Source organism: Marmota monax, unplaced genomic scaffold (genome assembly GCF_021218885.2).
Source record: "Marmota monax isolate L192 unplaced genomic scaffold, Marmota_monax_Labrador192_F-V1.1 WCK01_AAM20220418_F8-fsc00193, whole genome shotgun sequence".
NCBI classification, from domain to species: domain Eukaryota; kingdom Metazoa; phylum Chordata; class Mammalia; order Rodentia; family Sciuridae; genus Marmota; species Marmota monax.
This window is the reverse complement of record NW_026695203.1, coordinates 5152632-5169981: the sequence shown is the minus strand read 5'-3', so window position 1 is coordinate 5169981 and position 17350 is coordinate 5152632. Positions and strand designations below refer to the sequence as shown.

Sequence of the window (17350 nt, the reverse complement as noted above, 5' to 3'; positions counted from 1 at the left end):
CAAAGATATAGGGAAGATAAGTGGAACAGAAAGAGAGCAAGAGGGAGGAAGGATGGGAAAGGGGAGGAAATAAGGAATGAATTTAACAAAACTGTGTTATATGTGCATATAAATGTTCCACAGGGAATTTATTTATTTATTTGTAGAAACTGCCAATCAAAAATAAACTAGTGAGGGACTGGGAATATAGCTCAGTTGGTAGAGTGCTTGCCTCACATGTACAAGGCCCAGGGTTTAGATCCCCAGCACCACAAAAAAAGGCGAGAAAAATAAACAAGTGAAAGGAAAATCAGTAGACTAGAGGAAGAAGAACAGGGAGAGGGAACAGAATAAGAAAGGAAGGGAATGGGAACTGAAATCAAGTTCTTTGCATGTACAATTCTGTCAAAATGTACCCAACTACTGTGTATAACTATAATGCTCTAATGTTTTTTTTTTTTTTTTAAAAAACTGATTTATAAAACAGTCCTTTAGCCCACTTGAAAAAAAAAAAAAAAACTGACTACGAAATCAAGGACATACTGACAGACACCACACAGAACCATCTGATATATGTGTTGGATATTCCCAAGGGCAACTGGCAAGAAGGCTTGCAGCAGATCTCAGATTCTATCCTCTGGGCAGAATCAAACCTAATATGTATAAATGTAAATTTAAACTGCAAAGTCACTATAAAAAATTGTTAAGAGATGAAGGAAAAAATGATTCTGCAACCCATGATATCCTTCAAGTTTAATCAAGTATTTGAGGGCAAAAGAAAAAAAAACTATACAGTAACACTGCAAGAATTAATCTCAAAATAAATAAGTTACATATGTATGTGCATAAAATTTATACTCAAGATCTTTTTTCATATATATCTATGAAAGCCAAGATATGGCCCAAATAGTCCTTAGGAACAAAATAAAGAAATATTTCCAAGAGACTCGATTGCCCATGTTTCTCATAAAATAATGACCTGTTTCACCCCAGCTATTCCCAGGACCCACAGCCTGCTTCAAAATCCTGACTTCCATCCACCCAGTAGTAACTCTGAGCCCCTCTCCAACTGGGTATCCACAAAGGCCAAATGGGGAGCCTGACTCTGACACCACACTGGCAGTCATGAAGAGGCATCCCCCTTAAAATAAGATCAGAATCTCAAAGCATACACCCAAAATGTTCAGGTTTTGATAAGACAGATCAATTTCACCAAAGAAACAATTGGGGACAACTCAACTGAAACAATACAAGTGACAAACAAGTGACAAACCAAGATGACACAGATACCACAATTGTCAAGCAAGGATTGCAGGAGCCATCATAAAACCCTTTAGGGAACAATCACAAACACACAGAACTGTGCACACATACTGTACCATACTAGATTCCTGGCTCTACCACTGTAGATATGATCTTTGGGATAAACCGAGTAAAGAATACACAGGACTTTTCTAAACTCTCTTTGCAACTTCCCATGAATCAACAATTATTTCAAAATAAAATAATGTAAAATAAAGCTCACAAATGATTTAAACAATCTAAATTATAAAACACCTCAGTTTTAATGATGATCAAACTAACAAGATTAAACTTAATAAAGAAAAATGTTCTCAAACTTAGTAAAGAACAAAGTTCTTTAGTTTAAAAAAAAAAACAAAGTATGGATAAAAAATTTGAGTAGCTAGAAGAGACAGACTCCAGGGCCAAGAAATTTGAGGACAATCTGAGGATAATCTAAGGAAGATTATTAGAGAGAGCATATATAAGGAATAATACACGTAAGGACTTATGATTCTGTACTTGACACAGAAATTAAGAAACACACCACGTATGATGTGTCAAAATGCATTCTACTGTCATGTATAACTAATAAGAACAAACTTTTTAAAAAAACACTCCACCAGTAATTTTGTTTAAAAAAATCATACATATATAGAGAGATACATAGAGATATATCGCCCCAGTAATCCAGCTACTTGGAGACTGAAGCAGGGGAGCTTGAACCCAGGAGTTCAAGACCAGCCCGGCAACACTGCAAGATCTAATCTCCAATAAATTAATAAGATTGAAAATATCTAATATATTTCTCAAAATAATGCTACACATTTTACTAAAACTTCAAGAAATAAATAATTCCTATCTTATACAAATTGTTCCAGAGATTTAAAAAGCTAACAAATTTATTTTATGAAATCAGTATCATCCTGATACACAAACCAGACAAAAAATGTGTAAGAAACGAAAATATAAACTTTTGAACATTGATGCAAAAATCCTAAATTTAGTCATATACCACACAAAAATGCTTCAGTCAACAATGGACAGCACATTTTACTTGACTATTGTCCCACAAAATTACATCATCAAGTAAGGTCATAGTCATCTTAGTTCAAGGACAATCTATGATGTTCACATAAGGACAAAGTCGCCTAATATATCCCCCATCACTGAGTGACAGTAAATATTTGCAAATATAGTTCAGCATGTACCTGTATTTCATAATCAAGTAGGATTTATCCCAAAGATAAAATTAATAACTGTTCAATGCTTGAAAATGTATTAATATAATCCATCACATTAAGAAGCACAAAAGTGCACAACTATGTGATCAATTCAACAAATAAAAAGCCTTCATTCTACTGTGATATATAAATAAATAAATAAAAGAAAAATCCTTAAGTAAAAGTCAACACTCATGGTTAAAAAACAAAACACTCTGGTTAAATTAGGAATAGAAGAGCACTATTTAACCTGATAAAGGTTCCACAAAACCTAGAGCAACCACTAATGAAACACTAAAGTCTTATTCTCTCTGAAGTCAGAAACACAAGAGCACCTGCTATCCCCAGTCTTGGTCACTACTTTAGCAGAAAGGAAACACAGAAAGCTAGGCAGGAAGAGAGAACACGACCATTATTTACAGGCAATACAGAAGGCTGCACAGAAAACTCTGAGGACTCTCAGAGGCTGGAGTCAAGAACAACTTGCAACACTCAGTAGCGCTCCTGTCTGTAGGCAAGGACTAATTTGAAAATACAATTTTTTTTTTAATTTCACAGCAACAAAATACAAAGGTGACTAAAAATAATTCTAGCAAAGACTCTGTAAAAGAATTTTAAGGAACATTATATAAACTTATAAGGAACATACATAAACATTACTGAAAACCCAAGAGACATGAATAAACAATAAATTACACATAACACATTCATGGATAGAAATATTCAATTTACAAATATTCCCAAGTAGGAATATTCAATTCCTATCCATAAATGTCAATGTGATATCAACCTTTTCCCCAATCTATAAATAACATATCTCTAATCAAAACACCATAATACTTCATAAGTTCACTTAAACTGATTCTAAAATTTTTAGGAAAGAGTAAGGGCCAAAGCTATGGTTAAAAGAAAAATTAGCTAGTTGTGGTGATGCACACCTGTAATCCCAGCAACTCAGAAGGCTGAGAGAGAAGGATCACAAGTTGGGAGACCAGCCTCAGAAACTTTTTAAAGAGACTTGGCTCAAAATAAAAAATAAAAAGGGCTAAAAGATGTAGCTGAACAGTAAAGTGCCCCTGGGTTCAAAAACAAGGAAGGGAGAGAAGAAGGAAAGTAGATGAGGAGAAACCAAACTTACTAGATAAAGACACAAGACAGGGGCTAGGGCTGTAGCTCAGTGGTAAAGCGCTTGCCTCGAATGTGTGAGGCACTGGGTTCAATCCTCAGCACCACATAAAAATAAATAAAACACACACTTACTGTGTGTTCATCTACAACTCAATAAATATGTTTTTAAAAAGACACATGACAAAAATGCTAGTATTCAACACTGCATATTTGGAGCAGAAATAGAGAAATACATCAATGAAACAAAACAAAGACCAAAAATACTCCCAAGCATAAATGTTACCGCAACATGATTGAAAAAGAATGTCAACTTGAAATGTATTCTTCAATAAATGGTGTTTACACAACAAGCTTTGCATTTGTAAAACAAATCAAATTAGCTATCTCCTTCATACCATATTCAAGATATTAATTTAAAACTTTTGAAGAGGAAAACACAGAAATTCTTTATGACTTGGAGTAGGGTTATATTTTCCAAAATAAAAACTAAAAAAGAAAAAAGTGAAAATTTTAACTATATCAAAATTTAAAATTTCTAGATGATAAAAAAAAATCCTTTTAAAATGTCATAGCATGGGCTGGGGATGTGGCTCAAGCGGTAGCGCGCTTGCCTGGCATGCGTGCGGCCCGGGTTCGATCCTCAGCACCACATACAAAACAAAGATGTTGTGTCCGCCGATAACTAAAAAATAAATATTAAAATTTAAAAAAATAAAATAAAATAAAATGTCATAGCATAAAAGAAAAGAAAAAGAAACCAAAAAAAAAAAAAAATCATACAGGGCTAGAAGTACAGCTCAGAGATAAGCATTGCCTGCCACTAAGAAGGGTTCAAACCCCAGCACCACAGGGGGAAAACTCATGGACTAGAATATGACATTGGCAACAAATTAGCATTTGCACAGAGAAGAGTCCCCATGACACCATAACAAAGACCAAAACAAGCAGGAGAAAAGTGGGCAGATATAAACAGGCATCATGCTCAACTTCAGCAAAAGAAATGTAAATTCGGGATGGGTGAAGATACTAGGGATTGAAAGCAGGGGCTCCTAACCACTGAGTAACATCCCCATCCCTATTTTCTATTTTATTTAGAGACAGGGTCTCACTGAGTTCTAAGTGCCTTGCTAAGTTGCTGAGGCTGGCTTTGAACTCACAATCCTCCTGCCTCAGCCTCCCGAGCTCCTGGGATCACAGGCGTGCCCCACCACATCTGGCAGAAAATGGAAATTTTAAACATCATTTTACATTCATCAGACTGGCAAAATTTAAGTCAAGGACACATGGAAGCAAAAACGTTCACACACTACTGATGGGTTATAAATCAGAACAACTATTTGGAAGTAATCTGGCAATACCTAATAAGGACGAAGCAGGGCTAACCTGATGAAAAAACTCCATCTCTGATTATTTCCTCTTCGGAAAATGGCACATGTACCTCAGGAGATATCTACTAAACTACTCTGTAAAATAGAAAAACTGGGAAAGGGCCATTTAAAAAAAAAAAGAAAAAGCTATATATTCACATTAGAATTCTGATCTTAATCTGTGTATATTATCAGTGATAAGTTTTAAAAACAATATTGAGGAGAATTTTAAACATAACACAGAAAGTTACTATGAAATCATTTTTTAAATGTTTCAACTCATAAAACCATGTATTCTTGTATATACATAGTGTACAGATAGAACATGGATTAGAAATCTACCAGAAAAAATCCACCAGAGAAGGAAGAAAGCAAGAAAATAAAGGGAAAGAACTGGAAAAGAAATGAGGGCTGGGATCCATCCGTAAGGTGTCGTTCACAATTATGCACCATCTGACAACAGGCACAGCTGGTGAGAGGCACAGCTGAGTGGTGGTCACAGACCGCATTTGCATTTGTACTGACTAAAACAGCTACACATCACTCAGTGTACAAGACCAGTCATATACGCACTTTGCACAAACTAAAACAGCTACACACAGTAAAACAGCTACAATGTCACTCGGTGACACAATCTTACAAGACCAGTCATATATGCGATCCACACTGCCCAAAACTTCATTACAGAGTGCATGACTGTATTCTGACATGAACATGAAACAAGTTAATATGTTCATTCTGGGTGGTGGGTTCATGGGTCTTTGTTAATATTCTTTGGCACTTTTTTAGAAAAATCAGAATTTTAAGGCTCTATTTAATGAAAAAAAAAAACATCTCATGACTTGTGTGGAGCTCTCTTCTGGGCATCAAGCTTTGTCCTAGCAGCCTCCAGGCCTTCACACCTCAACTCAACACACAAAGTCCCTTCCTTTCTGATGCTCTCTCCCCTCCCAGGTGTAGATGTGACATGGTCACCATCCATCCCTCTGGTGGAACTGTTCAATGACTTCCAAAGCTCTCCAATAACATTTAAAAAGAAAAGTAGAAAAAGAACTTTCTTCAAACAACTGGGAAAATTCTGCACAGAAGTCCAGACAAAAGCAGAGCCTGGGACAGACTTGGCACCAGTCTAGTCCTGGGACCCGGACCTGAGAGACGGACGCTTCAGAAACCATCTGAGTACTCTTGATGTACCAAACAAAGTGCCTTAAGGAGACACCTGGCCCTTCTCCACACTTGCAGTCCAATATCACTAGGGCTTCTCCTTCCCTCACTACCGTCTCACATGGAGATCCATCAGAACCAGAAAAGGCTGGTTCTGCACAAAAGCTTTTCTTCTACTTACTAATGTTCAGTGATGGGTTAAACCCAGGGCCTTGCACATTTCAGTCAAGTTCTTTACCACTGAGCTACACTTCTAGCCCCGCTTTTCTTATTTGATGCCATGTACCTCCTGGAATTTGTCTTTAGTACAAGGTCTCTGTACACAGAAAATAGGTTCCACTCCCAGTACCAAGACAAGCAGTGGGCCAAGCAAGGGAACCAGTACCCTCTGCCTGTCCCACCCCCTCCGTTTTGCCCGAGCATCACCTTACCTTGCCTTCTGGGATCTTTCTCTCTCAACACTTGCAGCCAACAGCATAACTATTCTTTACTCCCACCTCTTTGACAGTTTGTCGTCTTCTAGCTTCTGCCACTGCTAAGGTTCTGACAGCCCAGTCTGAGAGCTTGCCCGTCTTTTGACAGAATGAAATCCCACTAACAACTGTCTTCAATTCCCCTCCCTATTAATGATGACAGGTTAAATGGCACAGCCAACTGAGTGCTGCTCACAGTTTTAAACGACAGCACATTAAAGCAAAAGGTACAAGGTCGGTCTTTTTTAGTTGATGCACTTAACAAAGTTAAAATCTAACCTCCTGCTTTGAAAGTCAGAAAGTCTAATCTGTCCACTCAGCATGGAATGATCAAGTTCTGGGGCATTCACATTAATAAATTCACAAAAGACGATTCATCCTACAGAATGTCAACTGTATAAACTGAACTATGTCCCCACAAATGCTGAAGCCCTAACTCCCAATGTGATAATATTTGGAGAAAGGAATTTTAGGGAGGTAATTAAGATCAAATTAGGTTATAAGGATGGAATCCTAATGTGACAGGAGTATGGCCCTACAAGAAGAGAGGCCACAGAGTAGCCCCACTCCCTCTACACATTCACAAAGAAAAGGCCATGTGAGGAAACACTGAGAAAGAAGGTAGCCCTCTGCAAGCCTGGAAAAAAGAGACCTCATCAACCATGACAGCATCTTGAACTTGGACTTTGAGCCTCCAGAACTATGATAAAATAAATATCAGTTATTTAAGTCACTCAGTGCAGGGTACTTTGTTATGGCATCCTTGGCAGACAAATATTCCCATTTAAAAATTTAAAATAAGGATACAGCAGACCAATAATGCCTATTATCAGGGATAATCCATTAGGGCATCAGTGTTTAGAGCAAGAAAATCAAAATCATGGTCTGTTATCCAGTAAGAAAGGAACTGGAACAAGGTTCCTTTAAATCTTCTCAAGGAATCTGGGAGTATACTTTCTAGTGATCTTCATACTCACAATCATCAAATAAGGCCTTGGCCTTCCCTTCAGTAAATTCTACCCAAGCTCCCTCCGTCCACTCCATCCCAGTTCTGTCCTGCCCACAGAGACTGTCATAACATTACACAACTACTAACCACCTACAATTTTTAAGATCAGAGCTTATCTTACAAGAGCTACATATAGGGGCCAATCTTTACTTCACTCTTGATTGATATACTCACTCCAAATATAACCTAGGATTTAGGTAGCACCCAAGAATTCTACCTATAAATAACCAGCCTGTCCTTAGGAAAATAAGAGTGCCTAGAAGGAGCTTGTACAAAACGTGAGGTGCTTCTTTTAAGCTTATCGCTCTCTACTAAAAATTAAACAACAAAATACTTCTGGACTCAAAAAAGCAGCAGGCCACTCATTTCCACCACACCAAAAAAAAAAAAAAAAAAAAAAAACTTTCAATAGAGTGAATATCTATCTTTCAATAGACATGAAGTTACTAAGCTAATACAACTGTACTTTTTAAGGTTACAAATTAGCCTTAAAAACCCAGACATACTTTTTCTAGGCAGTTCAGACATTTATGATTAAATCAAAGTCCCCTGCCAACCACCCAAGATGAAACTCCATTGACAGTGACAAAGGGCTTTCTCAGAGGAACCAAAAGACTAGAGCACTGCAGTTAGGTCATAGCTACCACCAACAGCGACATTCAGGAACCAGGCATCAAAATAGCCAGCCCTTCCCAGAAACTAGAATAACCTTCTAAAAGAAGATGGTGAGTAAAATAATATGCCTTGGAAAACAGAACTGGAATGCTTAGAAATGAGAATGCTGAGAAACACAACCCTTAAAACACCCGAGGGTAGAGCTTTACTTACATGAAGGAATAATGAACTGTGGCTCAGTGTTGCCTGCGTAGCCAAGCTTGGTATACCTAAAAGCACAAAGTCATCAACACAGGTTTAGATAACAATGTTCTTGTCTATATCCCACCAATGTCTTTTATTATCAAGTTCTCCAAGTCCTAAAATAGTGAGCCTCGGAACACTCCCTAAAAAATTTTTTAAAAACTCTGTGATCTCTGAATATCAATGAAAGTAGGTTGGTTTGGTTGGTTTTTGTACTGGGGCTTGAACCCAGAAGGGCTTTACCACTGAGGTACATCTCCAGCTCACTTTTTATTTTGAGACAGGATCTCACTAAGGTGCCCAGGCTAGTGATTGGGATTACAGGTGTGCACCACCAGGCAAAGCTCAAAGAAAGTAGTTTATAGCTACTTAAAATGCTAAACTTCTACTAGAATGATGGCAACACATATAGTAACACACAAAAGCTTCATCTGTATCCCTAATGACACTTAAAATTACTTTCATACTCCATAAATCTTTACAAAAGCAATGAAGAAAGTGGATATTATTCCTATTTTGCAGATAAGAAAACACAGGCACTAAGAAGTTAATTAAGTTGCCCAAGGCCAAACTGTCAGTGAACTACAGAAAAAGAGCCCCAATTTAACTTGGCAGGCTAATTCCCACACAGTTCTGTAGGAAGTATATTTATTTCCCAAACTTCCTGTATTTTGCAAGGGGGGAGGGGGGGGGATTAGAAAATGATCACATAATTTTTTTAAAATGTCATGCATATGTCTAGAAACAGCTACTGCTCTGAGAATCATCTGACAGGAACACCTCCTTTATCATTTCATTTCAGAAGAAGCCCATTTTCTGTCAAGATATTCTGTACGATAGATTCCAGAAGTCTTCACTAAAACAAATGCCAAAATACTACTATCTGTTCCAAACGCATTTGCTAATTTCCTAAATATAAAAAGAGGGGTAAAAAAGCACCACTCCGACCATCTGCTAGAGAGGATCAGTTGAGAAGCAGCCAGTGAACTGAAGGCTCCTCAGCACTTCCCATCAGGGCTGTTCTCATCCACAGCCAGGTTGGGACAGCCACACCCTAAGCTGTAACAGCACTGATCCCGAACAGAGCTTCTGGCAGTGTAAAAGCAGCTTTATAAACTCATTCTATTCAATTAATTATTTCTAGATGCCTGTTTTGTTTTGTACTAGTAGGGATTGAACCCAGGGTCTTGTGCATGCTAGCCAAGCACTCTGCCACTCAGCTACATCCCCAGCCCTTGATATTAAGTTTTTGAAAATTTTTAATGTGGTAATACTTCTAAAGATTTATCCTTGAGATTTTTAAATGGATCTTATCACATGGTAGTAATAATTTAACTTCATGATTTTTAAATGTACTTTACAATATGGCAATCTTAGTATTTTTGAACACATAGTAAATGGGAAGGATTGGGGAGAAGAAAAAAAATAGTCAGCTGTCCTTAAATCACACCATACTGCTCAGCCTCCAGGGATACAAGTTCTTCATGTCACAGCAGTCAGGATGAGGCCAAGCCCTGAGATCCTGGCCCCACAGGATAAGACCCATCTGAAGCCCTCACAAGTCCACAGACTTCAGGTCTAGGATAAGGGTACACAAGCAATTAGAGCAGTCACTCCCAGGTCCACAGACCCACAAAGGAAGGTTTCTAAGCCAAACCAGAACTGGGGACTTTCCAGAATGGAGCAATAGAGACTTCAAAAAGTTCTAGATCATCCCCAATTTGAGCATCATTCTGGAAATAAACTCCAGATGATAAACTTCAGTAAACAAGTTACTAACCCAAGGCAAAAGCAGCCCATAGTACCCAATGAGCAGACCAGAAACCACCAAAATCATCAAATCTAATCATGTGTTTAACAAGTCTTATCACTTTACTCCCCTAAAAAGAAACCATGCACTTGAACTTAAACCACTTAAGTAAATCCAACTTCCCACACCATTAAGACTATGAGGTCCGTGATGTAGGGAACTGGATCCTTCACAAATGCACATCTACTCACGGTGCCTGGTATGTGGCAGACAGTTCATGCATCTGAATGAATTCTTCCCAGGTGTAAGAAAAGGTAAGCACTGTCAAACTGCTGAGATAGGGACCAATGTCTGAAAGGGGATGCAGAAAGTCAGGAAAAAAAAATGGTGGAACCAGAAAAGACTGGAGACTTTCTACTTAATCCCATAAGTACCACACATGTCTGTTACATTATTTTTTTTATTTCCTATATTTTTTATTAGTTAATAAGACCATGCACTTTGGCACCAGACTGCCTGAGCTCAAATCCCAGTTCAGCCATTTGCCAAATTTGGAGGAGTTACTTTTCTTCCGTATGTGTTAGTTTCGCCATCTGGAAAATAGAAATAATAATACAACCCACCTCCTACAGTTAATATGATAATGGGGTTAATATATGTAAGAATGGTAGAACAACATTGTTATTATATAAGATTCACTTATCTTTCTATTATTTTTCTGTATCTGTGAAATATTTTCTTATTTAAAATTTTGAAAAGTAGCCAGGTGTGGTGGCGCATGCCTATAATCCCAGCAGTTTGGGAGGGTGAGGCAGGAGGATCAAGAGTTTAAAGTTAGCCTCAGCAAAAGTAAGGCATTAAGAAACTCAGTGAGACCCTATCTCTAAATAAAATACAAAACAGGGCTGCCGATGTGGCTCAGTAGTCAAGTGCCCCTGACTCAATCCCCAGTAGCCAAAAAAAAAAAAAATTGTATCCCAAGCCATAGTTTCCATTCTTTCTGCAGTACAGCATGGCCAGTCTGGTTTGTGGAGCAGTGGGATGGAATGCACACACCATGAAACACAGCTGTTGAAGGATATCTGTTATCTCTAGAGTCACTAGAAGATAACAGATATTCATTAACAGATAACAGCTATGTCTCATCTCTTTCCCACCATTCTGAAACCTGAACTAGAACTGTGGCCCAAGCAACAAGAGCTCAGACTACAGAAATGGATTGGAGCACTTTTAGGCTCACAGTTCTAAAATTCAACTACATATTGACAATGCCACTCAGCAACAGGTGCTGGAACATGAAGACCCTAAGCCACAGGGTTCTGTCAGACAACAGGAAGGTCTTAAAAGGAGGTCTTGAAAGGAGGCCTCTGTTAATAGTCTCAGGAGTACCTTAAGCATCAGTAACATTGAACAAATAGTGGTTTTCCTGCCTAAGGCAAACTAACATGAAGACATAGTTGTATTCCTATGTACTAACAGTTTATTGTGAGATGTTTCCTTACCATCCTAGCAGAATTAAAGCCATATTAAATTCAATGGCAAAAGTACAGAGGATCTAGATCACTTTATGGCAATTTAAAATCTTTCAATTTTCCTATACTATTCTTTAAATAGCATCAAATACACCTGAGGTTTTGTATATTTTGAATAATCACAATATAATGAGTGTTTAACAAGATTTTTCCAAAAAAGACACTTAAGTTTAAAATTTTAATAAACTCTCAACACAGGCTCACACCAACCTTCAGTGAGAATCTATCAACTGCAACATTGCACACCTCAAATTCTTTCCTAGAAGGACAACCTGATACTAGACTATCATACCCCATCAAAAATGATCATGGCCAGGCGCAGTGGCACAAACCTATAATCCCAGTAGCTCAAAGACAGCCTCAGTAACTCAGTTAGGCCCTAAGCAACTTAGTGAGACCCTATCTCAAAATAAAAAATTTAAAAAGGACTGGAGATGTGGCCAGTGGCTAAGTGGCCCTGGGTTCAATAAGAAAGAAAGAGAGAGAGAGAGAGAGAGAGAGAAATGCTCCTAAGAGCCAGATGTGGTAGCACACACCTCTAATCCCTGCTACTCAGGAGACTGAGGCAGGAGGATCACAAGTTTGAGGCCAATCTAGGCAACTTAGTGAGACCCTGTTTAAAATAAATTTAAAACACAGGGGAGCTGTGGACATAGCCCAGGGCTTGCCTAGCATGTGTGAAGTTCTGGGTTTGATCCACAATATGGGGGCGAGGAGGGTGGAGGGATGGTTGTGTGACAGTTCAACTACTCAATGCACAGGACCCTCCCCAAAAAAAGAGTCAACAAGTAAACACAATTCTTAAATCTGGAAAGTCAAGACCCCATGTACAAAAACAAACTTTTCTCATTTCAACCAATTTACCAAAATGTAAACCAAATAGCCAGCACTGTATTAGTCACTGAAGACACTGGGAAGCAAGGGAGCCCAAAGGTCTCCAAAGTGATTCTCAAAATGTTTACCTATTAGAAATATGACTTCACATTGAGGGAGCCTGGCCCACTTTACATAGCAGGCAAGTTTAAGATCATCTGGTAGGCATTCAGAAAATATCAGCCACACCTGTGAAAATCCTAACATACAAATTCCAAGGTCCTGTGAAAGACTCACAAATGGGAGTCTCCAAAGGGGTCTGCACACAAGTATTTTTAATATCTTCTGCCCTTCCACCATGGTTCTGAAGGTCAACCAGCTGAGAAATCCTGACCTCAACTACACCACTGGCAATCATCTTCACACTGTTTTATAATGCAAGCCCCCAACCTCACATTCACATTCCAACAAACCACCCACCACTCACCACATTCACCAAATAAAACATACCAATGTGTTGAAGTATAACACTAATCAGAGGTACAAAAGTAGGGACCCAGATGTGACAATTTTGTCTTATTATTTAGAAACACTGTGCATTTCAGTATTCTATGTCTATTTAAAAGTGCTTTTCAAAAAATTTTAAAAAAAATGCTTTTCAATTCGAATTACTTATGAAATGTAGTTTGTTTTAAAAAATACTAGGCTCAAGTAATAGTGAAAAACAGAAGCATTTAATCCTTATGAGATGATGGAGGGGTAATCAAACCAAATGATAATAAAATACTACTATATCTCTACAAAAGTGAAAATTAAGCCAGGAGACTAATCATCACTCTCTCATTTAACATTGTTTTGGAGGAACTAGATATTACAAATCACCAGCAACAATTTAAAAAACTACATAAAAGGAATAGACATTGGATAAGAGACAAAAATGTAATCATTTGGGAAGTTATACTCCATGTATGTATGTCAAAATATACTCTACTGTCATGTATATTTATAAAGAATAAATTTTGGGCTTGAGTGGCAGAGCTATATTGTGAGATTGTAATAAGACTCTAAAGTATTATGGTTGATTCCATGTGAGGCACTGGGTTCGATCCTCAGCACCACATAAAAATAAATAAAGATATTGTATCCATATTTTTTAAAATATTTTTTTAAAAAGAATAATTTTTAAAAATCTAAAAAATTAATCATAAATAACTGTATACCTAGATTATGTGAGGAAAATTAAGTGAAAAATTAAATATAAAGAATTCAGTAAGATGACTAGTTACTAAATGAAGACAACAGTCAACAAGAACATATACTGGATAAAAAGATCCCATACCGAATGGCATCAACTATGTAATATTACCTTTAAGAATAAACTACAGGGCTGGGATTGTGACTCAGAGGAAGAGTGCTCACCTAGCATGCCTGAAACTAGGTTTGACACTCAGCACCACATAAAAATAAAATAAAGGTATTGTGTTCACCTACAACTAAAAAATAATATGTAAAAAAATAAATAAATAAACTACAAGAGCCAGGCATAGTGGTGCACACCTGTAATCCCAGCTACTTGGAAAGCTAAAGCAGAAGGATTACAAGTTGGAGGTCAACCTAGGCAACTTAGTGAAACCCTATCTTGAAATAAAAATGTTTCAAAAAGGGCTGGGGATGTAGCTCAGTGGTAGAGCACTTGCCTAGCATGTACCAGGCTCCTGGATTCAGTTCCCAGTACAAAAAAGAAAGGAAGAAAGGAAAGAATGAAAAGAAAGGAAAGAAAGACCAACGAATCACAAAAAAGAATAAACTGTATGCTGTAGATAGCTCTCCAAATATTAAGAAGAAAAAAATCTGAGATATGCCCTCACCTTAAACAGAAAGAATCAATATCCTTAAAAGATCATTAAACCCACCTATAAATTTAATAAACCCATTCAAACTCAGGGGTACTCCTGAAGTGTAGTGAGTTGTTCATGGGTAGCAGTGCATACAAAGATATGCACACACACACACACAAAAAAAAAAAAAAAAAAAAAAAAAGTTCACTGACACACTAAAATAGCAAAACAAAAAACTGGAAACATTCAAAATAGAGGATGTAATAAATTATGTCATCCATTCAATAAAATACTACACAAATATTTAAAAGGAAGACTGAGAGCTGCTGCCATAAATAGATGTATAATACAGTTGCAAGCAGATGCAAGCAATATATATTTGTGATATGAGGCAATTTAATGGGACCACAATTTGGGGTTCAAATCCTAGCACTAGCCATGTCATTTCAGGCAAGTAAATTAATCCCTCCATGTCTGTTTCTTCATCAGCAAAATGTGTAGAACAATCTTTACTGCAATGTTGAATTTTACCATTTTTTGAAAATATTTCCTAATTCAGTAAACAAAAATAGGACCTCATAGTTAAATAATTTTATTTATTTACTACTACTGAATATATATTATGTACACTATTACTAATCTCCATTTCTTCCATGAACTATCTTCAGATAATGTCCACTAGAGTCTTAGTGTTTTCTTACCAATTTTACCTCTTTATACATTGAGGATATTAATGCTTACTCATATGTACAAAGCTACTCTATACTTTTTCTCAGTGTGTTATCTTGAGTTTCAGTCACATGCTGTCAACAAGATCTTAATAAGACTCTAAAGCATTATGGTTGATTCCATCACTCTGTGAACAGCACAGAGCACACTTACACAAACTAAGATAGCTATCACCTCACTGATACAATCTTACAGAACCAACATCCTACATGCAGTCCACTGAAATGCCATTATGCAGTGTGTGACCATACATTTTCTGAAATACAACAGTCTAGGTGGTCAAATCTACCAAACATTTTCCTAAATAATTTATTCATCATTTCTACTTTGAAAGTCCCTCTACATACTAAAATTTCATATGATTTCCCTTCTGGTTTTATGTATATCTTTTTATCCCAAATAGGAAGAACTACACTAACCAAATTTTCCTAAACATGTGTATAAGCATTCAAAACAATTTTTAATTAAAAGCTCCTGGTTTTGGCCAGGCACATGTCAGGAGTCTGAGGAAAGATGTTAAGTTCAAAGCCAGCCTCTGCAACCGTAGCGAGGCACTAAGCAACTCAGTAAGACCTTGCCTCTAAATATTTTTTTTAAAAAAGGGCTGGGAAGCGGCTTGGGTTGTAGCTCAGTGGTAGAACACTTGCCTAGCATGTGTAAGATACTGGGTTCAATTATCAGCACTGCATATAAATAAACAAAATAAAGGTCCAAAAAAAAATACCAACTTTATAAAAAATAAAAATAAAAGGGCTGGGGATGTGACTCAGTAGTTAAGCACCCCTAGGTTCAATCCCTGGTAGATACCAAAAGAAAAAAAAGCTCTTGGTTTTGTATTTTAATACTACCTTCCAAAGACAGTCAGCACTGTAGAGGCAGGCACCATTCTCAAAACCACAGAACCTATTTTGGACTGCTGGCTGCATTCTGGAATGCAATACCACTTTCCATGTGCACCCTGACCTGAGATCTTCTCTCATACAGAAGTCAGCAAAAAGAAGAGGAAGCAATAGAATCAACAGCTGCATAAAGCAATACCAATAGTTACACCTCTGCCTTTTAAACAACTATGTTCTAGCAGTTTAAAATTCAGAGCAACATGAAAGGTACTATAAAGAAGTCTCACTCCCAATCTCGTGACTACCCACGTTTCTGCCTTCCACCTTCTTTTCTTTTTTATCTAACATTTCTTTCTGTAAATATATCCTTATTTGCCCTGAACATTTTAAACACTCTTAGTACAAAGACTCTTTCACTTTTCCTATTAAATGTCACTATCTTCCAACAACAGAAACATGTACATTTCTCAATTCTGCAAAGTCAGGAGAACTGAATCTACTGTCAACTCAATATCTTTATATATAATTGAAATTCCTCCTACAACCATGTGTCTTAGCAGAAGGTGACAATGTACTCTCAATTAATTTATGTTCCAAAGTGGAAATTTGTATCTTAAAATAGTTTCATGTCTTTTACATCTTTATATATTGTTCTCAGACTATATCCTGCAGGGAAGTTCATTTGATTGAGATCCTTGTGAGGTTCTATCTCAAACCCTAAACTTCAACCACAACAGCACTACTGTCTCCTAAGATCTTCACATAAAATTTTTTCCAGATCTTAGTGATAGTTTTTAAATAATACACAATCCTTCACAGCACTGTAAATTAATACACAATTTATAAATTATCTTTGAGTTGTTCTATAGCAAACTGTAACCTCTGTTTAGAGAAGAGTTCAACATACAAGCTGACATTTATTCATAATTTTACCTAAATTCAATCTTTGATCTATTTGATCTACCCTTAAATTTTACATTACCTAATAAACTTGTCTATTTCTCCTTTCAGATGATGATGATGATGATGATGATGATGCTGATGATGATGATGATGATTTGTTTTGGTTTTTTCCCTCAGGGATTGAACCCAGGGGCACTTAACCACTGGGTCACAACCCAGCCCTTTTTTATATTTATTTAGAGGCAGAGCCTCCCTGAGTTGCTTAGGGCTTCACTAAATTGCTGAGGCTGGCTTTGAACTCATAATACTCCTGCTTCATCCTCCTGAGCTACTGGGATTACAGGGATACAGCCCCACATGCAGCTCGCTTTGGGGTTTCTGGTTATTATAAAATGAGCTCTGACTTCCAAGTTAAAATGGTGTGTAAGACAGTGCTTTAACTGTTTAAATGGTAGAATAAATAG

At 37.2% G+C, this 17350-nt stretch overlaps 1 protein-coding gene across 4 annotated transcripts in view; it reads right to left on the bottom strand.

The window, feature by feature from the left end:
• Actr3b (actin related protein 3B) overlaps nt 1–17350 on the bottom strand; it is a 72342-nt gene that overhangs the window by 48111 nt on the left and 6881 nt on the right. For 2 of the 4 annotated variants that reach the window (XM_046429879.2, XM_046429880.2), the window contains exon 2: nt 8453–8508. The exons of the other annotated variants lie outside the window; for them this stretch is intronic. In XM_046429879.2, the coding sequence (XP_046285835.1) occupies nt 8453–8508 (56 nt within the window). The remainder of the gene's footprint in view (nt 1–8452; nt 8509–17350) is intronic. 4 annotated transcript variants of the gene reach the window in all.